This window comes from Chlamydotis macqueenii, chromosome 2 (assembly GCF_036417535.1).
Source record: "Chlamydotis macqueenii isolate bChlMac1 chromosome 2, bChlMac1.mat, whole genome shotgun sequence".
In the NCBI taxonomy this organism is placed as follows: Eukaryota; Metazoa; Chordata; class Aves; order Otidiformes; family Otididae; genus Chlamydotis; species Chlamydotis macqueenii.
Window position 1 is genome coordinate 17,225,382 of NC_141557.1, and position 24,288 is coordinate 17,249,669.

Below are 24,288 nucleotides of genomic sequence, written 5' to 3' on the forward strand. Positions count from 1 at the left end.
AAAGGTACTTTTCCTGTGTACTCTTCCCCTTCTTCGCGTTTGCCTAGATTTCCTCATTATGGTAGTTCTTAAAACAAATGCATACTTGGTGTTTACCTTAGCTGTGCACTTCTGGGAGCAGAGACTGACTGTATTGCAGGATGGATATACAAACTTAAATCCAAAAAGTACATTGACCTCACATAGGAAAACTAATCTTTACTAAAGCAGTGGGGAGGAGGCAGGCCACAGAAGTTTGCACAGCTGTCTTTTTGTAGTCCATTAAATTGTGTCCTGACGTACCCCTTTATGTCTCAGGGAAATATTGTACTCTTCACCAACACCTCCCTCCCTGATTAAGGTAACTGTAGCAGTATATTGATCCCAGCCGCTTTCATACGCAGTTAAGTTTCTTGCAGAAGTTCAGGAACTCCTCTGTGTGTGTTTAGCTGTCCAGTATTGCACAGATCAGTGGCCAGGGATGCACGAGGCTGTGGTGCTTGTTATTGTGGTGCTGTAAGGCCTTCTCTTGAAACAGTGGTGCAGTTCATAGGCTTGGAACCCACCACAGTGTTCGCAGCACCTTTACCAGGGCACCAGTGTACCTTCTTCAGTTAGTATTAAACATGTCACTAGTCAGCATTTGTGTAATTGTATGTGTAATTTTTGCCTAAAGTGATGTTAAAGAGATGGCCAGTCTTCCCCCCCGCCCCCCTGGAATTCTCTTATGCCAGACTTCTTGTGTTTCATTCTCTGCCTCCCCTCACCTTGAATTATGGGATCAATTATCCTGGAGACAAGATCTTGAAAGCTACAGGCTTCTGACTGCTTCTTTCTGCAGGCTTCTTTCTGTGTGTCACTACCAATGGCTGACACTCCTCCCCGAGCATTTGCAGTCAAATTTAATCATTATGCTCATAACTACACAGTGAAAATGTCTAATTTCTGAACACATGACCAGTCTGACTAATGAATTTAATGTAACGGTAGGGGGATAATGAATTCAGCAGCAGGGACACAGTGATGTCCTCCTCTCTGTGCCTACGCACAGGACTTCTCTTCAAGACTCGTACTGCCTTTCAGCTTCCTGTCAGGCTGCAGCGTTTGTGTTGAGGTGCACTTACACAGTTCAGAGATGAGAAGTTGCTGCTGGATGTGTGAATGTACAAGTCTGAGAGGTGGTCCTGGAGGAGGGATTGACTGGTGGCATCGTTTCTTCTTGGGCCAGGGTCTTCTGCCAGAGTGCCCACCCTTAGTCTGGAAAAAGTTTTGCCTGGGGAGGACTGTGGCTCAGTATGGAGTAAGTGCTGCTAGGACTGTTGAGGCCATGTGGATGTTCCCAGCAGATATAATTGCAGTATTTCATATTGGTTGTGGCCAAAGGTAGAAGACTAAGGGAAATTCATTTACAGAAACAATGCACAACTTCCTGTTTCAGTTACGTGTGGAAATCAAAATGGCAATGGAGAAGTAGAGCAGCCTTAGCAATTCCATCTCTGCCCTGTCCCTTCCTCCCGACTCTGTTAAACTGGTGAACGTCATCGTACATGCTTTGTGATGTACATGCATGTGATTTGTTTGTCTCTCTTCTGCTTTTACTTAATATATCTCAAATTACAAGAAGTCTGTATTACTCAGTCCAAAGTAGTAACACAGTCTTAGGAAACATGTGAGGGAATTGTTGTTAACTCTCCTTTTCTCTAGAATATCTTAATAAGCTTCTATGCACAATGCTGTGGAAACTGGCATTTCAGAAGTTTGAGCTGAGTGAAGTTCATGATGTTTCTGAGCTTGTCCTCTATTGATGTACCTTCAGAAGGGATAGCTGGTTACTGAAGGAAGTTTGAGAAAGGGAAGACTGTGTCTGAGAGTTGAACTATCTTGTTCTATATTTGTCTTTGAAAACACAAGTGAGAGCTTGTCAGATCCTAGTTGTTTTGATATTAAAGTGACATGGAAATGCTCTTTGCTGCAATAATGTGGTGAAGGTAGCAGCATGGGTAGTAAGTAGACTGCGAAGGGGAATAAGTATATTGAAGTCTTTTAAATGGGATCTATAATGGCTAAGGGTTGTTCTTGTCATCTTATTTTACTCATAAGACTCACCAGCAATGGGGAGAAGAGCAAAAAAATGGCCGTTGCTGATTATCCTGCCGTTGGAGTAGCGACTCATAGTGTGCAACAAAGTTGTTTGCCATGGAGGCTTGCTTGCTTTGTACAAAGTTGTGAACAAAACTAGAGCTGTAGTAGTTCTCTTCTGGAGAAAATGTAGTTTTCAACCTTTGAACATTTAGGAAACAGAGAAAAATAAATTTCACATGTGATAATCTGTGCTTGTGGCACTAAGCCAAGAGGGTTTGTGGTGTAGATTGTATAGCCTTTAGCAATCTGATGGCTGTTTAATTAATACTGATGAGTTACTCTCAGTGCAGTGCTGACCCAGCTGAAAACCAGCAGGTTTCCCACTAGCTTGTATCACTACCATCAAATGAGACGTGATCAAAGAGGTGTAGAAATAACATTGTGCCTTGGATGATTTGTAATCAAAACTGTGTTGGCAGGTGGCTAAAGGATACTCAACGTCATTTCCAGATATACTGTCCTTGGTTTATGTCTTAGGAAAACAGTCTGTCCCAGGACTGTCAATCTTAGACACCTTGTAGGCCCTGAATTCATGTAGAGAAGCAGGGTGCTTAGGAGAGGAGGGTTTTTTTTGTGTGTGTGTGTGTATGTGTGGGTTTTGCTTGTGTTTTCTGTTGGGTTTGGGTGGCTGTTGTGGGTTTTTTGTTGTTGTTGTTTTGTTTTTGGTTTTGTTGTTTGTTTTTTTTTTTAAGAAAAGTAGGTGCCTGAAAATTAATTCAGAAAACTTTCAAGTAAGTACATGTGACAAATCAGAATAGGTTTTATGTGGGAATTTTGTTATTCTTCAGCTTAAATATTATTTTGAGATATGCAATAAATCCACTATCCCAACCATGTAATGTAGCCTTTATTGTTGGAAAATATTTTAGTTTTGCTATTAGAGGTGATGATAAAATAAAGCACTAAAGAGGTGATAAATTAAAGCTAAGGCTATGTTAGCTTACTACTTTTGGTGGGTCATTGTCATCCCCATGTTGCATCCCCTGTCTCCCCCCCATCATGCCCCTCAATTTGAAATGCTGAGTTACAGCTAAATGTGAGGGATTTGGCTTTGAATGTTTTTTGGTTCAGGCACGAGTTTTCTGCTTGTCATTATTCCAGTTTTATCAGTTCCTTACCTCAGTCAAACTTTCAGAAAGTTCAAACTTGTTCTCTTGAGTTTATTTTTTTTTATAGGCTTTTTTAAGATGGTTTTCTTTGCAGCCACCTGCAGTGCTTTTTGCAATTGCACATGTTAATCTCCTCTGAAGTTGCTTTTTTTGGCACACAAAATGCTTTTCGTTTGACATACAACTTTTGTTCTACTCCCATGGTGGTTCTTTAGTGAGTTCAAACTACTGAAGAAGCCTTTTAATTTTTCCTTTCTGTCCTTGCACTTTCATTCAGTCAGTAATATATTTAGATGAGTATGTTTTGTTTAATTCTAGACAAGTGCATTGCTTCTAGTAAGGAAAAGGAGGACTCATTCAGCCACTTTAAAAGCTGCAACTGTCATGTGGGAGCTTGCATAAGCATATTTTGTTTCTTCTATTTTTTTTTAATGAGCCTACTCATGCATGCATATCTCGAGGAACACTCAGCAAAAAAAAGAAATTTGAAGTAACTAAAATCTAATTTCAGGTACTGAAATACACTCACACATACAGTTGGGATTTTGACTTTGCATAATCAAAAGCATTTATCTGCTTTTTAAGACTGAATACAAACGTAACATGTTATGACTGCACGTCCCAACTGTTGTTCTGTCAAAATCAGTCATTAGGTTTTTACACTTGAAACGCTCCTCTTTTGAAGTGTCTTCTATTTTAAAGACTGTTTTTAATCAGCAGATTTTTGCATTTCTGGCTTATGTTCAATTATAATTGATAAGGCTTTGGTTCCATTTAGATAGTCTTTCCTCTGGAAACTTGTATTAGCAGTGCAGCTGGTGTTAGTTAATCCTTGAAATGTCTCTTCAGTTCCCTGTGTAGAAGATCTACTGCTTACTAGAGGAGAGGAGATGTACCTTGGTAGTTCCCTTATCAGAGTCCTGTCTTGATGAAAGGGAGATGAGGGGAGCAGAGGGAGGACTGAGTAGAACTGTCCTTCAAAAAGGTGTTTGTCATACAGCATGAAACTCGAGTGGATGGTCAGCAATTGTTAATTTGCCATGTGCTGTGGTTTTGATCTGATGCAGAGCTGGGTCTGTACTTCCTCTTGTACAACGGTTGTGAGGTGGTGATGTGTGGTGTTCAGCCACAGCTGAATCTCCAGCAAATACTGTAAAGTGTATTCTAGATTGATCATGGATTTTGTGGTGGAATAGGGAGTAACACCATGGAAGCTACTCTCTGCTCCCAGCCTTTGATGATGAAAAACCACAGGCTTCAGGAGGCAGATGGAAGATAATTGCGAATAATCTCGCCATCTCCCCTTCTCTGTGTCCTCCCACAGAGATCTACATTAGAGATGCATTTTTTTTCTACCTGTTTGTTATACTCGGACTCTTGAAGAGCAAATTGAACTAGCAGTTGCATTCTAGCTAACTGTTTTTTCGGTCTTTCAAATTCAAAAATTCGTGTTGTACTCACCATAAACATGCATCTGAGGCCATTGGAGGGCTTGTGTGTTTTGTTTTTTTTTTTTTTAATAAGTAATGTTCACAACACACTTCAATAAGAAGTGTATGTACGTTTGGTTTGCTCAAATGGTTAAAATAGACAGTAAGGTTTGCCAAAGCACAGGAAGTATGATCCATAACTCACTTCTGCATTTGCATTAGCAATTAAAAACTTGGGTGGAAGCTGTTTTACAGAGAAATGTTTGTCGCTGTGTTTCACTGTGCTCAGAGCAGACAGCTATGACAGCTTTGCCTATACCTGTGCCCACCTACGGTCTTGTCTATGTCTATTCTCAAAGCTGCTGCAGGTGGGCAGCTCTGAGAAGCTGGCCCAAGCAGCAAAGCGACTTGCTTGGTGTAGCACAGGAAGTCTGGCGGAGCCAAGAATAGAGCTTCAATCTGTCGTTTTCCAGGCTCTTGCTCCTAGCCACAGACCCATCCCACCGCTTCCCTTTTCTCGACTGACATCCTGGCAGACAGCTGCCTCCTGCATGCAGAGCCAGCTGCTTCTGCAGCACTGTCTGACCTCCATACTCCAGATGTTTGAAGTTCCATTTCCCCCATACTCATGTGAACTTTAGCAAAGTGCTTCTGGCATTTCACCAATGCAACAGGGAGGAGGGAGGGCAGAGGACTGTTGTCTTAACTATTTTCTTTCCATAATGACAGCCTCCGTAGAGCTGCTAAAAATGTCTTTCTCTATAGGACTCAAACTCCATTTGCCTTCAGTTGCCATCTGCCAGTCTTCCTTCCCACATCCTGCTCCCTGTTCCCAAAGATATTCCTGCAGACCTCCTCTCCTTATGCTCTGAATTGACATCATCTTCCTTTCGACTGGGGAGGGGTGGGGGCAGAGGGTGAGGGTGTGATGAGATGCCGTTCTATCTCTCCATAGATGCTCCTCATTTATAGAGCCTAGTTCTGCGAGGTGGCATTTCACAGGCAAAACTTACTGATTTCCTTTAGCTGCCCCATTTTATGTTCTCAGCATCTTGCATGAACATGCTCTGAAGTAGCCGTTAGAGAATAATGTGAGAAGCTTCTTTCCTTCTGTCCTGTCTGGAGGATGAATATGTGTCCTCCGTAGCAGTCCTCCCATTTTCGGTTGGCACCATGAAACAAAAATTAGGCATGAACTCAAATCTGGCTCTTGGATGAGCGGGCTAGTTTCTTTGCTCTGATTCATGTCCTAGAATGTCATGCACTCGCTCCCAGCCGCTCTGGTCTGTCCTTGCCCTGTGTCCCCTTTGCGCGTGGCCCCTTTCTGCTCAGTTTCTTCAGCAGAATGTGTGACGAGATTTGCCAATAGGGTACTCTGAAAAGCATCTATATAAGTAATCCTTTAGCGGAACAGACCTCTCTTCCCTCTCCTTTTTAATGCTATTGTATAGGTGTATGTGCCACTTCACAGATTGCGTTTTGGAAATTGGGGGTCTTTGAGTCCAGTTCTCAGTGAATCCTGGTCTTCCTTTGGAAGAAAGGCTTCCAGTTTCCTAACAGCAAGAGGGCTAAAGGTGAGGCTATTCTTCTATGGTCATTGAGGTTTAAGCCTGTTTCTCTAGCTCTTGTTTTCAGCTGTTTGATTTTAATGAGGCTTATCAATGCCCCGACTCTTTTTTTTTTTTTTTTTTTTTTTTTTTTTTTTTTTTTTTTTTGAGACCTCAGTATTTTAACATTTGCAAGCAGATGTTTTGTTGGTCAGGAATCAGTTTTCTGTTAAGCATGCCTTGCATGGAAATTGGTATAGCTTAGGAAACATAATTCTGGTGCAGGACATGCTGTGGACTGTGTGCATTATTGTTTTACATTCTGTGCTTCTGAATTCTAAAACCATACAGCAAGCAAACTGTCCTCGGTAAATGGGATGCCTGTTGTATACTTCTCTCCCTGACACTTCACCCTCCCAACTGTCCTGACATCCCAGGAAAAATACTTATGTGAAGGTAGAAAATACCTTCAGACCTTTGCTGAAATCTGATCTGCTTTATGTCGATGGTGATTGCTAGGAGAATCTGAGAAAATCTACTAGTGTATATAAAGAAAAAGATTTAAATTTTTCAGTCAAGAGCTAGCTCCATACGATTAAACTGACATATAATTTGCATTCAGAAATAATTAAGAAATCCAGTGATAAGCTGTCAAAATAAAAAAAAACCCCACAACTGCCACCTTTCAACCTGCCCTGACATTGGATGGTATTAGTAAAATGCATTGTAGCATTGTGTGGTTTTTGTACATATAAAAAAACTATATGTTGTTTGTGTATATAAATATATAAAAATGTGTGCATTTACATATGTGTTTCCTCTGGAAATAGGACTTAGTATTTCTTTCATTATTTCTCCTTTGTTCTGTCTAGTGCCTTTCCCCCTCTGATGATGACGAACATTTTATAAAGACTGCAAGTTGCTGTATATGTGCTGATGCTCTTAGTTCATTGTCTTAATCTGTAAAAGCTCTTGATTGCGAACCCTCTTTGCAGGAAAAGGAAGGTGACATATCAGATTACATGAGACATGGCTTATCTGGCTCCTCTATCCTTTTACCTTAAGAGGCCTGGATTTACCAGGACTTCAGAAGATGGAGCTTTATGGAGAGCCTGCCCTACTACTGTGACTTGTCTGTATGCTGAAGGGAATGTGTGAGAAACTTCTATCTATAAACCTACAGGAAAATGTTGCTAGATTTACAGCTCTGGAAATACAACTCTTAATTCTATTTCAGTTGCTTCCTACTTTGCCAGCACCACATACAAAGCAAACACACAAGGTGAAACTTAAATGTCTAAACACTTCAGAGGTAGCAGGAGACCTGTCTTTCGTGGTGCGACTTCAGAAGGCATGGCAGGATATTCTGAGGATTCTCAGATGATATTAGATGCTGGTCTTCAGGCAACTGACTTTTAGCCTTAGTGAAAATTGGATCGAAGGATTGTATGTATGAAATGATAAAACCTTACAATCCTTATATTAAAATAATTTGAGGAACTAAAAAAAGCAAGGAGTGAGAGGCTGGTTTTTATCTTTATTAAGGGATGCTGAAAGTACCTTAGTATTTGTTTCTTAAGTTTTGTTTTCCTTGCTTAACACTACAATTTATGGTCTTGGTGTGTGAGCTTGTAGCACTTAATAGAAATTGTATATTTACTAGAAAATGTTTGTTGGTGTTTATTATAATGTTTGTAACATTCAACTATCTGTGTTTTACTACTATGAGCAACTAAATCTGAAGCTGTGGCTTATTTTTACAGGTAGTAGAACAGATCTTACCTTATATATTCAAACAAACAAGTAAGCTTGGAATCCAGACAATTGTCCATGCAGTTGAGGAAGGAAACTATACTCCTTTCTCTGTACCACTCATTGTCCCATGTATTACGTAGTTTTATTGACTGGGTTCAATTTGAAACCTTTGTCATTGCCCACTATTTTGTGTAACATCAGGCACAGTTACTGCTGAAAGGAGATACCGTATTTGACAAATTGCTAGCCTAACTTGATGCATCAAATCTAGTGTTCCAATTGGCTTGTCTCTGACTAGAATTTTACTTTTTCTTATGCCATTCTTTTCTCTTGTACTACCAGCAATGCCCGTTGGTTAAGGGAATTTCACTGCTGTCAGATGTAAAGTGAATCATACTGTTCTCTCCATTAACTTGCCTTTCAATAATGCTGGCTTTAGCATGGATTCATCTCAAGTTGGAAGAGACCCACAAGGATCACAGAGTCCAACTCCCTGCTCCTCGCAGCTCCCGACCGGGCCCGACCATAGGACAAAGAGCATTGTGCAGACTCTCCTTGGATTCTGACGGGCTTGAGGTCCTGACTGCTTCCCTGGGGAGCCTGTTCCAGTGACCAACCACCCTCTTAGTAAAGAACCTTTTCCTAATGTCCAGTCTGAACTTCCCCTGATACTATTGCTGGTCACCATAGAGAGGGGATCAGCACCCCCTGCTCTGCTGCCTGTCTTGAGGAACTTGTAGACTGCCATGAGGGCACCCCTCAGCCTTCTCTTCTCCAAGCTGAACAAACCAAGTAACTTAGACAATCCTTGTAAGTCTTGCCCCCAAGATCTTTCACCATCTTGGTTGTCCTCCTCTGCACACACTCTAATAATTTGATCTCCTTCTTATATTGAGGCGTCCAAAGCTACTTGCAGTGCTTGCGATGTGGAACAGATTACTTTCAGGAAGTACAGCACCAACTTTTTGCAGAACAAGTTACCGGAACTCAGTAAGTGTGATTACACCAAGTATGCTAGGACAGTGGGCGTGGGAAGCGGTAACAGGTCATGCTGCGTGCATGGCTGATACATCTGTGGTTTTGCTTGTGTAAAGCAATTCTGATCTATTCCGCTAACATTTAGATATGTGTAACACTGATTACTCTGTAACCAGGGCTTTACTTATATGAAACAAAGTGTTGGTAACAGACCCAACCCTCTATTCAACCAGAAACTGAAGAAGCGAAAGAGGGAAGCAACATCAAAATTATACAAGGCTGCTGCTAATAACAAGCTACTCAGCCTTCCTTTTCTCCTCGCTTTCTCTAAAGTAGCAGCTTGGGGAAGCCTGTGGAGTATGAGCCTACGTTCCTTCTTATCTGAGTTAGTCTAGAGACAAAATGAAACGTTACTGACTTGCAGCTCTGTGCAGGACATTTGCTTGAAGGACGTTCATTATGTGAAAATAAAAGTTCTTAAAAGTTGCATGAAGTGGCCTGAAAAATTCAGTAAAAATGGCAGTGTCATTTGGGGATTTTTTTTTTTTTTTTTTTTTTTTGGTCTGATGTGTTTTAGATGTTAGATTTTTTAAATCAAGGAAATGCCCTTGAAGTGACTCTTCACTCATCCTGAAATTCATGGGTAAAAAGGTCTGGTGGTTTGATTTTTTTTTCTTTTTTAGGAGTTTGGTGGGGGGTTTTTTGTGGTGTTGGTAGTTTTTTGGTGTGTTGTTTTTTTTTTTTTTTTTTTTTTTTTTTAAATTTGTAGCTTCCTACAGTGTATCTTAAACAAAACCTCCAAGAAGAGAGAGTCTGTCTATTGTTTTTGCCTGATAGCTACCATTTTCACTGTTGAGGACCGGGTGGCTGTTGTTCTCTTCCCCAGCCGCCACTCCACTCTTCCCAAAAGCCTGGCAGCTTTTTCCAGCTTTCTGGTAAGATAGCTGTGCAGCATTGAACAGTGCTTTTCCTGTCCTCTCTGCCAGGTGAGTGTGTGTGCTGTTACAGCTTCATTCTTGAGGAACTGGAGAGAGGAGCAAAGTAGGAAACCTGAAGTGGAGTTTTCCTGCACAATGCTTCTGGAGTATCAGTGAATTTAACACAAATCTAAAGGGTATTTGCCTGGTGTAAATCTGTGATATTAATTGTCCTTCAGGACAGCCTGAAGTGGGCAGTGCCTGGTTATAGCTGAGTTGACTTGATAGAGGTTTTTCTTTTTTTCGTTTTTTCTCCTGCTCTTCACCAGCTGTGTGTACATTTAGTGAGAGAAGCAGTGGTTGTGTGAGTATCTGGCTCATAAATTTGAGTTGCAGTGGTTCAATATTAAAAAGATTGTCAAAGCTTGAAGTTGCTTTTCTTTTTACTTTTTTTAAAAAAATATCCCTATATATGTGGGCTTTATTGAAATATTTAAATACCCTCAAATTAGCATAACCAAATGTACTGCAGTCTCTGTTATCTTGTAAAGTGTTTGTCCTGGGATTGCACACTGTAGCACGTGGGTAGACTGCTATCTGTACCACAGAGGAAGAAGAGAAAAGAACAACTATTTGCAGTATCATTACTGTGCTGCACTTGGCCTTGAGGCTACTTCTGAGGAAGCAAACAGTTAATTTTTAACTCTATATCCTGTTGATCAACTGGTTGGTTTTTTTTTTGTTTTTTTTTTTTTTTTTGTTTTTCATGTGGTTTGAAGCAGACAGATAGTGGAGGCAGCTAATCATTAACAGCGCCTTCAACCTCCAAACTTAACTTGGCTTCTGGGATTAGCTGGCATGGTCCCTAGCACCCAGTTACAATGGCAAACAGGTTGGTTTGATGGTTAGTTTAAATTTGCTTCTCAAAGGAAACGTGCTTTTGGAAGGGCTATCTCTCCATCTCCAAATCAGTACAATGCTGGACTTTTTCCTGCTGGATTATGTTGTCTAGGAGTGAGAATCCCATCCCTATCCCCAAATTTTAAATTATGCCACATTTTATGTTTCAGCATAGACAGAGCATATTTGAAGCTGGTCTGACTGTTTGCTGGTGCTTGTTAACCTGTGTTAAACCAAGCTGGTTTGCCATGCTTTGCTCTTCTCCGTCTTTAATGTTTAAAAGTAGGTTTTGTGTGTTAAATCACAAACCAGCTACTGTTTACCTGTCTTGTACCGTAATAGAACAGGCACTCATAGCCACGAGTGTTGAGCGTGGCCAGAGCCTTGAGAACAGTCTGGTTTTGCTGCTACCTGGTATATGTGGCTTGTGTCTCTTGGGAATTTACTATTGTCTGTCTGGATAGCTATGCTGTCCTGTTAAAAATTGCTTGTTTTCAGTTTTTCCTCTTTTGGAAGTGAAAAACATGGCCTATGACTAAACAATAAACTTCTGCATCAGCATCAAGCAAATAGATATAAATAAAAATACAAAAATGAACAAGTGTTGTGTGCTCTGTTTGGCATACTGATCACATAACAATAACATGCAGTCTTTGTAGATCTGGAAAAAGTAATTTCTTCTTACAGGAGCAAGATGCTATTTAGTAGCTGATGGGCAGCATATTGCTCTGGGCAAGGCATATACTGGGACCCTTTGATTTTGCATAAAGGCAAAATACTGCCTGGCTTTTCCAGTGTACCAGATGTGGTAAGAGTTGCAGTCGCATTTGCTTCCAACACCAAACTGGTCTGTTGCACAGGCACGTTCAAGATTTACGTATGTGCCTTAAGTTGCTGTCATACAGATAGTCTTCTCTTTGCTTGGTTTACGTTACTGAAGTCTGTGGAAAGACTTTGCAAATCGCTGCTTTGTATTTAATTTTGGATAAGCTGTCTGATAAAATTAATATATGCTATTTTCCTGTTCTAAGAGGTTTTTTTTCTGTTAACATGAATTTGCAAGATCACTTAAGTCATCTTCCAATGAATGTATGGGATAATGTCTGTGCCTGGAATTTCTTATCTTCTGCTCTAGTCATTTATGGAATTTTAGTTGTTCGTTGCAAGGAGTAAAAGCCAGTCCTCATGAACTACTTTCTAGGAGAAGATGCATCTTTTTCTACTGTGAAGGGCTTTGTTTTGTTTCTTTTTTCTTTTGACATCAATGTTAACAGAACTATTAGTATAAAGATGCATTTTTGTCCAGCCACTGAACAAAAAAAGAATTTATTGGTAAAAACAGATTTTGTTTGTGGGAATGAAGCAGAAGATTTATTTCAAGGATTGTAGTAGTGCTTTAAAATACCTTCTTTTAAAACATTGTAGTATGTGCCTTAAATTGATGTTCTCCTCAGCCTGCTATATTGCTGTTGTTTAATGACTCTAAATAAAGTTTTTTGGTTTTTTTTCACCTATGCAGTGCTTGTGTATTACAAAATATGAAGAGTTGCATATTATTAAAGAGTTCTGTAAGATAGTTTCAGACCTGGTATTATCACTGAACAAAAAGAGTTCAGGTTGTCTGGAGGAACTGGAAGAGAGATGATCTAAGAACATGTAGCACAGCACTCATAATGTTTCTTAATATTGCTGAAAGCAAGCTAAAAGGCAGAACAGACATCTATATTTTAGCCTCTAAAAGGAAAAGAACAAATAATAGCTGGAGTTTAAGAAATACGGATAATCTTGTTCTTAAGTCTTCGCTCTGTCGTCTGTGAAATTGGCTGCCAGAACAAACATGGGTGCAGTGGGTGATACCTGATACTGATGTAGTGGTAAATACTTGATGTATAGGATTGTCTTGTTTGGAAAGGTGCGTTTTATTCCTGACTTTGGGATTTTTCAGAGCATGAGTATTTAGAACCATAAAGCTTGCTCCGAAGATTTATTGGGATAATTAACTTATTCCAAATAAGCTAATGCAGACATACTCATGTAATGTCTTGCATTGCTCTGGAAAAGCATAACTCCTATTTCTATTGATATTCCATGCGCTTTCAAAGTAAAACAACTTTTTGCAACGTTACAGGCTGTCTGTTATTTAACTTTAAGCTGTGAAAACAAGCTTGCTTGATATCCCTGCTTTTAGGTGTTTCTCCACTTGTGTTCCCACTTGCAATCTGCAATGCTGTGTATCAAAGCTGTTAAGGAGGATTTTATTTCTTTCTATACTTAGGAGAATTTAAGATAATTTGAGCGTGTGCACTAGTTAGTGAAAATAACAGTTCAATTGAAGGCATTTCATAGTGAACACTGAATGCTGACTTTCCTAGAAATGGTTGTTTCCTGGATGCTTATCTTGCTTGTTTCACCTTGCCTCATGTAGAAGCAGAGTGAAATATAAACTAATTTTGTCCTTCGTCTTTGACTCGGCTTCACTAAACAAAACCTTGCACATCACAATATCCATTTTAGTTTAGCTGATTCTAGTGAACTACCTGAACGGGTACTGATGGACAAGGATTTTTCTTTCTTTCTGAACCTTGACTCTGTTTCTGTGACAGTCTCTCCAGGAGGAATTGATGCTTGCAGACTGAGAATTATTTTCCTTAGTGGAAAAAGTGGTGGCTTGATAGGTTTTATTGAAAGCCGCTTAGAGTGGTGTTTTTTGTCAGATACCATCTTCTGCAATGAAATCCTGAGGTTCTGGTAGGTACTTAAATCAGTAAATACAATCCCTGTATCCTGAAACAGGCTTCCTAGAGGTGGGACTTCCTATGGCATCTGATGCTTGATATGTACTTGTTCTCCTTCAGCTAGGGTGTAAGTGATTATATTGCATATAGAAGCATTTGTCTGTTAAGTGAAGCTTAGTTTGATCCTTCACAGACTGCTGGACTGACCTTTCTTTGTCTCTTTAGATATTTCCTAATAAAATGTTGAAGCTTGGCGTATTTTATATTCCTTTACTTGCATCTTTAAGGCTCTATTTTATTATTTTAGTACAGCTGCTATAAACAGTATGACTGAAACTAGCCTCAGTGCTGAAATTAGCCCTTCCCTACACAGACTTTTACTCTGACATGCACTGATGGCTTTGCTGAAAGAAATTACCACACAGACTTCCCAAGCTTAGTCCCCCTCTGGGGATGTGGGCAAATTGCTTAGCTTGTCTGTCCTGGTTTCCCAGCTGTGGAGTTTGAGTAAATTATTACTAGTGTCAGTCGTAAGAATGTTGAGGGTTAATCTGCAAGCACTGTATCTGCATAGTGTCTTCAGAGCGTCAAAGCAGTAATATGTAATTGTAATTTTATTATTAATATCGGTTATTTCATTAAAGTGTAATTTTCAAACAATTTTCATGTAGATTAAACTCATTTTGTCAATAAACTGGCATCCTTCCAGCAGCATTAACTCAGTTCAGACTTTGTCTTATAGTGAAGCCTAAACGTGTAGATAGCTCTGTAAAGAAAACAGCGAATGCCTAAAGAAACTCATACTTTCTTGTTTTTAATCTAGACTGTGGACATCCATAAAGAAAAGGTCGCTCGCAGAGAGATAGGCATTTTGACGACCAATAAGAACACATCGAGAACTCACAAAATTATAGCGCCAGCGAACATGGAACGTCCCGTAAGGTATATTCGAAAACCTATAGACTACACAGTGCTGGATGATGTTGGCCATGGCGTAAAGGTAAGAATACCTGAACACTTGAGGGCTCCAAGTAACACAGACCAGCAGATAGGGTCGGGGAAGAGTGTTACTGACATTAAAATGTTTAGTTCATTTATGGTAGGAAGGATTATGGGTTTCATATGCTCCCCTATACAAACATTTCAATGTCAAAATTGATCGTTTTACAGTAAGGGGTTTTAGAGCAATGTTTGCCATCACCTTATGACTGCCAGTGGTAGTCACAGTGTCTAGAAATAATGGCTCATGATCTTAGGCTAATGACTTGTCAAAAAAGCCATGACTGACTTTTATTACTCCTTCCTCCTCTGATTGAATTGTCTCTGCCACTCCCTTTATTTCTTTCATTATTGAGAAAAATTAAGTCATCTGTAATGTGGAAACTGGCTGGTGGGGTGGAGTTTTTTGTTGGGGTTTTGTGGAGCATGGTCAGGAGAAAGGGAGTCAGCTAGTTGGTATTTAAATCTCAGTGGCATTTGATGTCTTACTCCCATTTGTGCTTTCAGACAGTGTTATTTTCATTCTCTAAATAAAAGCCTTCATAAGTTAATGTCTATTTCCCTTGAAATGGTCGTAGTTGAAATGAATTAATATAACACTGTGCTCCCTGGACATCTTTTTATAAATAATAGCTTCATATCCCCCTACAGCAGGCCTTGCAGGTATATTCAGTAGTTCACAACAATCTTCCCTTAGCTTTTATTCAACACTCATCTATCCTCTAAAGCTTTGTGTGCTCTGGTTAGTCAGTTGTGCAGCTAGATCAGTGCATCATGTGCCCTTTGAATCACTGAGCTCTTGAGGAACAGATCTTTCAGAATTTCTTGACACAAGAGTGCCAGGGTAACCTCCTGCTTTGTAGTAACCCTCCGAATGCCCAGAGGCATCTAATTTCAACACAAGTTAGAAAGCAGCTCTACACCATGAGAGCTTTGACTAAGACTTTGGACTACCTGATGTTTTGGTGGTGGTTTTTTTTTTCGTTGGTTTTTTTTGTTTGTTTGGTTGGTTTTTTTTGTAGCTAAACCTGTAACTCTTAGGGTTGTTTTACACTAATAATTTAAGCCAGACTGGATGAAGCACAGTCCTGTGTAGAAGTCTGAAAGACATGCCCTGAATTATTGTGAAATAGAAACACTGGGGCCAGAGAAATTGATAAATTTTCAGTACAGTCTCTGCATTTGAGGAGGGAGCTCTATGAATAGAGAATACAGGAATCCACAAATTCAGTGTCCTGATACTGGTTTCTGCATTTAAGTGCTTCAAGGAGCAAGTGCTGTAGAAGGCTTTTACTGTTAGTCTCTGAAGTTGATGCTTTGCTGAGCTACTTGTATTTTGCAGGCTCAAAACAGGTTGCTTGATCCATAAACACTGAAGTTGTTAAGCTGTCGCAGTTGCATTTTCCAGTCTGACTATTTGCTTTTAGGAGTACTGATGTCTTTATTTTTATTAATGTGACCCTGTTTATTTAGAGGGTGGAAATGAGGTGCTGTTTATTTCTACACACCTCTTAGGGAACATTTTTAGTAAAGGTTTTTTTAACTGTTAGTCGTTTAATTCTATCTTAGAAACTTGATCTATTCAGAGGTAAAATAGCTTCCAGTAATAACCAAATTAGCAACTCATTAGAAGTCAGCTACGATTTATATCTTGCTATTGTTTCTTTATTGAGTGATTTGCCTAAGTCTGTTTTACAACTGTGGAAGGCATGAAATGCTTAGTAGAAAAATTACGTTAGGATTTTCTGTGTAGACTCGTTGCGCAAATGAAATAAGCTGCCAGCCAGGCCTCAGGTATATAGTTCAAGATGACTGTCATGCATTTGACACCTTTACCAGTGTTGACATTCACTGGACACACTGTTGAGAAAAGTGGGCTGAGGGAGTGAAAGACATAATTACATGTTTTTAGCCATCTAGTTACTGGGATTCTGAGTGTGACACAGATCATGTCTCTGAAGGAAGTACCTTGCTTTGTCTGCAAACCTAAATGTAGCTAGTGCTGTTATGAGAAAATGAAACCAAAACAGCTTAAGAAACTTAATCAGGTTCTCTTGGAAGTCAAGCACAAATAACAGATGACCCTGAGTATCTTGAGTTACCTCCTGAATGTACAAATTAGGGGAAAGCATACAACAAATGGAATTTAAAACTTTGTCTTGTCCAGAGTGGTCTTGGAAGATGCTTCAGACTCTGTTAAGTCTTACTTTCTTGACCAGAGATTTCACCCCAAGTTGGACAGCAGCATGTCCGATATGGCCTTACAAACCATGTTTTTCTAGAGGAAAATAAGTTTGAAGTCTGCGTAGAGCAATTGTCAGTTTGACTAACTTGCAGGTCTTTGAATGTCTTCTGCTGTAGTACAACACATACGTTGACATTTAAGTATTAAATAAAAATTATGCAACACTTTGAAATCTGTAAATAACAATTTATTGCTATTAATGAAACTCTGTTGTGTTCTGGTGCAGGATTTGATAAAGAAACAGAAAGGAAAATAGAGGGAAGAAAAATGAAAGATACAGGCTGGATTATAGCCTGTTTCTGCTTTTATTTATTTAATGAAATACTGATCCTAGGAAAAATGCCATTAAAATATGTGTTATATTTTTAAGGGGTGATCCTGAATTGTTTTTTTATATATAAAAAGTGTAAATAAAACACTGTGTCACAGAATTGAAAAAAATAAATAGAAACATGGATGATCCTCAGAGTAAATACTGTCATCCCCTGTACATTTTCCATCTGAGCAAATGCAGGAATACCTCCTGTGCATACTCACAGCTCATTTTCTTTGTGTGTATGTCTCTGATGCTTCTCATGGCTGTGTAGAGGGGAGGCAAAAGCAGATGCCTATGCTTGGGACATGGGGAAGGGCTCTGCATGGCTTCTCTGTCTCATGTGCATGCAGCAGTTTTTGTGTGGCAGTGATGGGAAGAAGCTACTCTCTATAGCAGGTTTCGTCCCTGATGGGAGGCACCTCCTTGGAAGGCAGTGATGTTTTCTCCTTCAGCAGCTTCTTGATAGAAAAGCTTTTGTAGAGCATCCTAGGATCGCAGAGGTGGTTTCTCCTTTGGCCTGAAAGCTCCATGGCAGCCCCAAGCTGCCCTAGCTGCTCTACTCCCTGCCCCTTCCCTCTGCAGGAGTAGAGACAGACAAAGTTTACAAAGTTTCCAAAAGGAAAATGTTGCCTTTTTTCTTTTTTTGAATATACATGCCTGTGAAGCCAAGGCTAACATCAGTCAAAATCAGGAGGACTTTTAAAGTTGGTTTGCTAGTGAGAAGACTTTCCCTTGCAACACAAATATTATGTGTAGATGGCTCCAAGAAACACACAGGCAAACATTTTTGCCAGTCTGTTAAGTAGTTGCTCAGCTGTCACCCTCGGGGGATAGGGGAGTGTAGCTGAAGTCATTCTTGGTAAATAAGAGTAACTGTCATGATGCGAGAGCCCACCTTCCTGTGTAGAGCTTGGTTTAAATTATTAGGCAGAGGCTACTTTAACATTTCCTTTCTTCTCTTCCCCTGCTTTTTTGAATGGGAAAAAAAAAATAGTGTGCCAGAAAATAAATAGGTCAAATACAATTACTCATACAGAAAATCCTCAGTTTAAGAGGGGGGAGAAGGAGGAGGAAGCTTGGAAGCTGCCTTAAAAGCCCTGAAGTTGGCATTTGAATTTATTATAATCTTTTTTTGTTTTGTTTTGTTTCAAATAGTAGGCAGGTGGAACTGCAGCAATTTGTGAAGTGGCAGCTAAGTAGGAAATTGAAATGATGCTTTATGGTAAAGGCAGATAAAATGTTGAATACATGCTAAATTGAAATGCTTAATAGCTATGATTGGATCGAGTTTGTTTTATGAGACAAGTATTTCTTCAAAACCAAACTTGAATTGTATATGAAGATTGATCACTTTTCGGCTTTGTTTTCAGAAAAAATTTGGATTGCATCACCATAAAATACTTGCATTTCTGTGCATTAGAACTGTAAGAAGCTTTCTAGCCCAGGAAGTCAAACAGGAGTTAAGCATTCAGAAATCTTTCTCAAGCAAATGGAATTTGGAAGCACTCCCTTAAAGTGGGGATTGGGCCAAAAACTTTTCAAGTACTAAGCGTAGAGAAGGGACCCTTGCTCTCACCCTTGTTACACTTCTCAGCCTGCCCTATTCACTGGCAGTCCTCATGCTTTCATCTGTGTTAGTGCAAAACAAAAATGCAGATGAGGTGCTGATGTCAGGGTGGAAGGCTACCTAATCATGCCTGCTTCCCCTTTAGGATAAGATCTTTTATGTGTTAGCCACTTGAGTATTAATTTTTAAATAATTTACTATAATAAAAACCAAAGTGAGACAGGGATCCTCAACCTGAGCCTCTGCTGCCTTTGTCCCTGTATTGGCCTCTGTCAGACACTCACGCTTCAAAGGATGTCATGTTGCCAGTTTCATTAATGTCACATCATCCCTCTGAGGTCGTGGCCAAACAGTAAATATTACTGAAAGGTAAAGAACCCTTCTCTGGGGGGGAAAAGTAGCTCTTCCTGTTGCCAACTCTAATGACTCTCTTGTGAGTGTTGACACTGTGTGCTTTTCATAGGGCTCTTGCTACTGGAAATGCGGAAGCGTGTGTAGTGTCATCTGATACAGTGTAGGTTTCAAGCCTTTCTACTTGCAAAGAAAACTGAAAACTATGTAGTCTTTTTATTTTCTATTTTTGAAAATAATTTTTTAAATGTTTATTTTATTGTGGCTAGATTCAAAGTTACTAACTCAAAGAATTCAAGAAGCTTGAAGTATTTAAATACAGGAATCTAGGTGTCTTTCTCTGAACAAGGCTGCTGAATGCTGAGGGAACAATATTAAGTTTGTCTATCACCCAAAAGCAGGTTTTTGTATGTTAATAGGAGTTTAATAGGTACAAATATTTTAAGGTCAAATGTGACTTGAAATTTTTTGCCTGCTCAGTTTGAAAACAAAACAACAAAAAAAGATGCAATAAAGGGGAGAGAAGCAATACTGACAAGCTACATCTGGTTACTGTTAACAGAAGACTGTGTAATTACTAGGTTGCAAATAATGATGGGAGACGTTATAGTTAAAAGGTAAAGATAAGACTGCACTGAAGAGATACTTACCAACTCATGTTCAATTTTGAAAGAAAAATTTATTTGGAACCTAAATTTTCTCAAGGTAATGTGGCTTACAATAGACGATATGGAAATAAAGGGCTTCTCACCCATTCTGATAAGGAAATTGAGACACAGAAATGATTTCTTTTAAAACTGCACAGAGCTAGTGGTAGAAGTGTATTATCCTGAGTGTCTGACACCCATGTACGGTCTGCCTTCTGAAAAACATATTTGATTACACATTCTCCCTAAGTCATATCTTGATTTCTGTAAGGAAACAGTCTTCTAGACTTGGTGCTTTACTGTATCCTTTTTTCAGTCTTCCCATACCTTCATGTGCAAGTACCCTTCCAGCTGCTTTTTCTGCTCTGTGTCATCTTCTGGTACTCCAAAACTGCTTCACTGATGAGACAGGAGGCAGTCTTGTGCAAAAATCCGTGAGGATGCCTGTGGGGCAATTGAATTGCCTACCTGCAGATACATAATAACACTTCAAAAGGTCTTAGGGCCAGCTGCCTTTCTGTAGGGATGTCTCAGCTAATTCTCCCTTGACTAATAAAGGAAATACCTTTTTAAGTAAAAGGAGAGGTTGACTAAAGAGTCCTCAAGTGCAATCATGTTTTTTTTCTATTGAGGCTGATGACTGTGATTACTGGTCAAAGGTAACGGATCTAAAGCTGGTTATTGCTTTTACATAGCATACCTATTACAGTTCTGAGTTTACTGGACACTTGCTATTAATGCAGATTAGGCTGGCACCTAATCTTTTGTTTTTAAACCTTTGTTTCCATTAACTAGCATTTATATTGGATAGTCTTTAATGATGGCTTTCAGTGATCCTAGGTATGGCAGGAAGTAGAGTGAAATTGGCTCTTTAAATTCTGGAGTTGGAGAAATAGCGAGCGACATAGAGCAGAGGAAGTACAACCAACCTGCACAGAGATTTGAAGTTTCTGCAGTCTGAAATTGGAGAGTTCATAGCTGAAATGTCCAGGAGAAACTTGCTGGATATCAGTGTTATAAGGATTTTGCTCGTGTGTGCAAGTGGCTTTTTGTATTTCTGTGCTTATAGATACATTTGCTTACATAAATGAGTTGTGGGCAACATCCCTAGCCCTAGTTTTCCAAACACACTTTGTAACTCAAATAATAGCTTTCTGGTTCCCTGAATCGTGACTAATCTTCCCCCATGAATTGTTACTTGGCATGGAAACTATAAAAAGTTATACACGGTTGCCTCCTGAGGACAGCCAGCAGAGTCCCTCAAATGTCTCGACATCCTCTGGCTATCAGTAGATACTTCTGATTGCCTCACACCCTACCCTTCCATGCCGTTCTTGGTCTTGTCCCTTTGGCCTCAGTTATAGAAACCTGCAGTACTGCCTTTGTCGGCAGGTATTTTTGTAGTGTTTAGACTACCAGAACTGCGCACGCTGGAATTGATGAAATAGTTGCCTTGAGCAAGTAAGCCAGTAAGCAAGTGCTTGTTACCTACAGTCAGTGCTCAACTGTCCCAAAACATTGCTTGTCCTCTCCAAACCCACAGCTAAAATTCTTAGTCCAGGTGCTCTGAATTCCTGGCATCAGTTCCAGAAGCAGCCTCACTTTTGGCTTGGATAAATACCTTGCATGGCTCTTGCAAACGCCTGTTTTGCCCATTGCCTTAATTGTATTACCCCTTTCCAGCCCACTGCTGGCTCTCAGTCCTTGGCCAACCTGCTCTCCTATGCTGTCAAAACCCTGCAGATGCGCTACTGCCCTAGCTGTAATCTTTTGGAAATGCAGCAAGGTTGACTCTTATTTCTTGGACCTGAGGCTGTGGTTTCTTTCTCTTAATTTTGTGACAACTTTTAAAACTCTATCCAGGACTGCCACACACTTGGTAGGTTTTTTCTGGAAAGGCAAAATTGTTCTGCTTGCTTCTTTAAAACATCTTTCTGCTACGATGCTTGCAAGAAACTCCAACCAGTACTGCTGCTTTCCAAGCTGTCTTGTTTCTGGGAACATCCTGATCTGTCTAGTTCTCTGTCTCAGCGTCACAAGCATCCCCAGCAAGCCTACACACTCACTGTGTTTTTGTTCTGATGTGTATGTCATCCAGGATGCTGGTATCTGGCTGGAAAACTGTCTCCTGTGTGTACAGTAATATAAGAGCAGGAGGAGAAGGGAGTCGTGTTCCTTACAGCTTCTGCGAGAGTTCTCAGTTCTGCTCTTCATTTGACTCAGTTTTTTTTTCCCTTTTGCACTTCCTATCTCTTATTTTATAGATCGCTCTCAACAATCTCTTCCCTCTTCAAGCTGTGAACCATACGCATGCCGCTGCTTCTCTGCCCTGCATTTCCTTCCTTCCTGCCTCTGCCCTTTTCGGTACTGATGAGGCAGTTGGTGATAGTCATGTTCTGCCAGCTGGCTGGTTGGCCTGGAGGCATTTGTAGAGAAATGCTTGAACCTACATTAAACACATACCTGCTTTTCCATTTGGTTTTCTGCTGTCTTTTTTCCTGTTTTTCTTAAAAATCATAGTGAGTCTAGACCCTGCTGCCTAAACTGTTCCCAGTTCCAAGAATTTTTTTTTAATTACTTAGAAAGCACTACGTTCGGTTTTTAGACCAAGAAATGCAGCGAGGTTGACCTCATAAGCTCAGCCAATAAATACAAGGAAGTGTCTTCTCCTAATTAATTAGCTTATTAACCATGATTAAATAGCCATATGGTTCATCTCACTTTGATTCATTTGCTTTCCTCCCTTATTTCTGTCTTTTGGATCAGGAGTTCCTCTCCCATAAGAATCCCTGTTCCCTTTGTGTTCTGTTCTTTGTTTTCCTGCCCGTATGACTCCTGTACAGAGGACACGTACAGAGCTTTTTACTTACAGAAAGCAGTATGACAACAGTTACTAATTCTTCTGCACAATAGAGGTGTGTGTGTCTGGCTGTATGTTGTTAAAGCTCACCTGATGTAGAAGTAGAGATAGGAATAAAGGTCAAGAGCTGTTGGACTTCAGATATATGTTCAGTATGTTCAACAGTACTTAGCAGTAGAAAGGTTTTAAATAAGATGAAGATTCCTGAGTCATTGCTAGATGTTGATATTCATATTGTCGCTGCAGCAGAGGCAGAACGTAACAGTGATTAAGGAGGAGGTGGAGAGACTCACTATAAGAGCTGAGTGACACTGCATAAGGGAAGGAAAGAGAGGAAGCTTTTTGGTTTTATATTTTTGAGGCAGGCAAATTTAGTGGTAGAGGCTGGGTAAGAAACTATGCCACCCTTCCTTTTAAGTCTTTAAAAGGTTTCGATCTATGGTTCCTGGGGAAGGATGAGACCAGGAGTTTCACTTTTTGGTCTCTCTTAACGAATTCCTTGTATTATGCCATTGCCCTTGGCAACTGGTGAAGTAAGGGGAAGGGTCACATATTCCTGTGAGAGGGGAAAGCAAATTTCATTGCTAAAAGCCTGTTTTAAAAATACAATACTTGAGAGACTACCCTGGCATCCTGGAAGCTCAGCCTTCCTGTTTATCCATGAAATAATATGTGGGGACAGAAGTGGTTTAAGTGCCTTAGTTCTGCCACTCTGCTGACGAACCTCTGCCTAGATGGGAAGTGAACAGGGTGACCTTCAAATTTACTTAAAACAGCTAAGCTTTTTCATTTGAATTTTGGAGTGGGTTTGTGTTTCTGTTCTTGTAATGTGATTAAGGGCAATGGCTTTCAACCTGTTTAGATTTGTAAATCCCATCTGTTTTTCAATGGTTTTGCAGACCCTATCAGAAATCTCTGTTGGTGTTGGTGATTTTTTAATAAGTGAAACAAACTCTTTTCCCCATTCAAAAACATGAGTCTTCTCCCCCAGTGAAATTAAAGAACTCAGCTTGAACTTCTTTAAAATTTTACATTCATTTTCCTTATGGGGCCAAGTTTTCCTAAATTTTTTTTTCCTCCACAATCGTTGAAGGCTGTAAAAGTGATACAGTGGAGTCACATAATGACTTGATTCTAAGAGCTACAATTTCAGAATAAAACAACCATTAGTGCACTGCCAACACAGTTTTGAGCAGCCAGCGCTGTGCTGGCTTGAATCAGATTTCAATCAATAAACCAGAGGTGAAAGGCGCTGCTGCTCATCCTGTTTGAGAACTCCCATTTCTTTATTTACCATTCAATGCAGCAGCTAGTATTTCTTCAAAACACATGAAGGTTAAGTGTCAAAACAACAGGCATGTCTATCCTGCACTGTGTAGCTGAAACTGTGGTTTTGTGAACGAACTCTTAAGTGCACGTTGCACTGAAGTAGCATTGATTTGTGTTTGAACTTGAATGGTCAGCAAAGAACTTTTCAACCCTTTACTGCTCATGAGGAGTCTGGCAAACAAATCTGGCAAAGCTTAGCTAAACTTAATTTTGACACAAGTGTTTTTCCTATGGTCACTTAGTCAGACACAGAACTTCCAACGACTAAGTGAGCCAGTAAAATCTCTGTTAGTGTACTGGGATGTAGCTAATTGTCAGTAGACACAAATTATTTTTTTAAAAAATGTGATTATCTGTAGTTTAACCTGTCCTGTCAGTTGTGATGGATCTGCCATTAATTTCTACCTTTTTCCCCTCTTTTTTTGCCAACGTTAAGTGGCTAAAAGCCAAGGTAAGAAGTGTTATTTCTCCTTTGACCCACA

General features: G+C 39.9%; 1 protein-coding gene across 12 annotated transcripts in view; it reads left to right on the forward strand.

The window, feature by feature from the left end:
* ABI1 (abl interactor 1) overlaps window positions 1-24,288 on the forward strand; it is an 81,309-nt gene that overhangs the window by 37,385 nt on the left and 19,636 nt on the right. For 8 of the 12 annotated variants that reach the window (XM_086742122.1, XM_086742125.1, XM_086742129.1 and 5 more), the window contains exons 3-4: window positions 14,316-14,492; window positions 24,243-24,257. In XM_086742122.1, the coding sequence (XP_086598248.1) occupies window positions 14,316-14,492; window positions 24,243-24,257 (192 nt within the window). The remainder of the gene's footprint in view (window positions 1-14,315; window positions 14,493-24,242; window positions 24,258-24,288) is intronic. The other 4 variants (XM_086742123.1, XM_086742126.1, XM_086742134.1 and 1 more) reach the window with 1 other exon arrangement.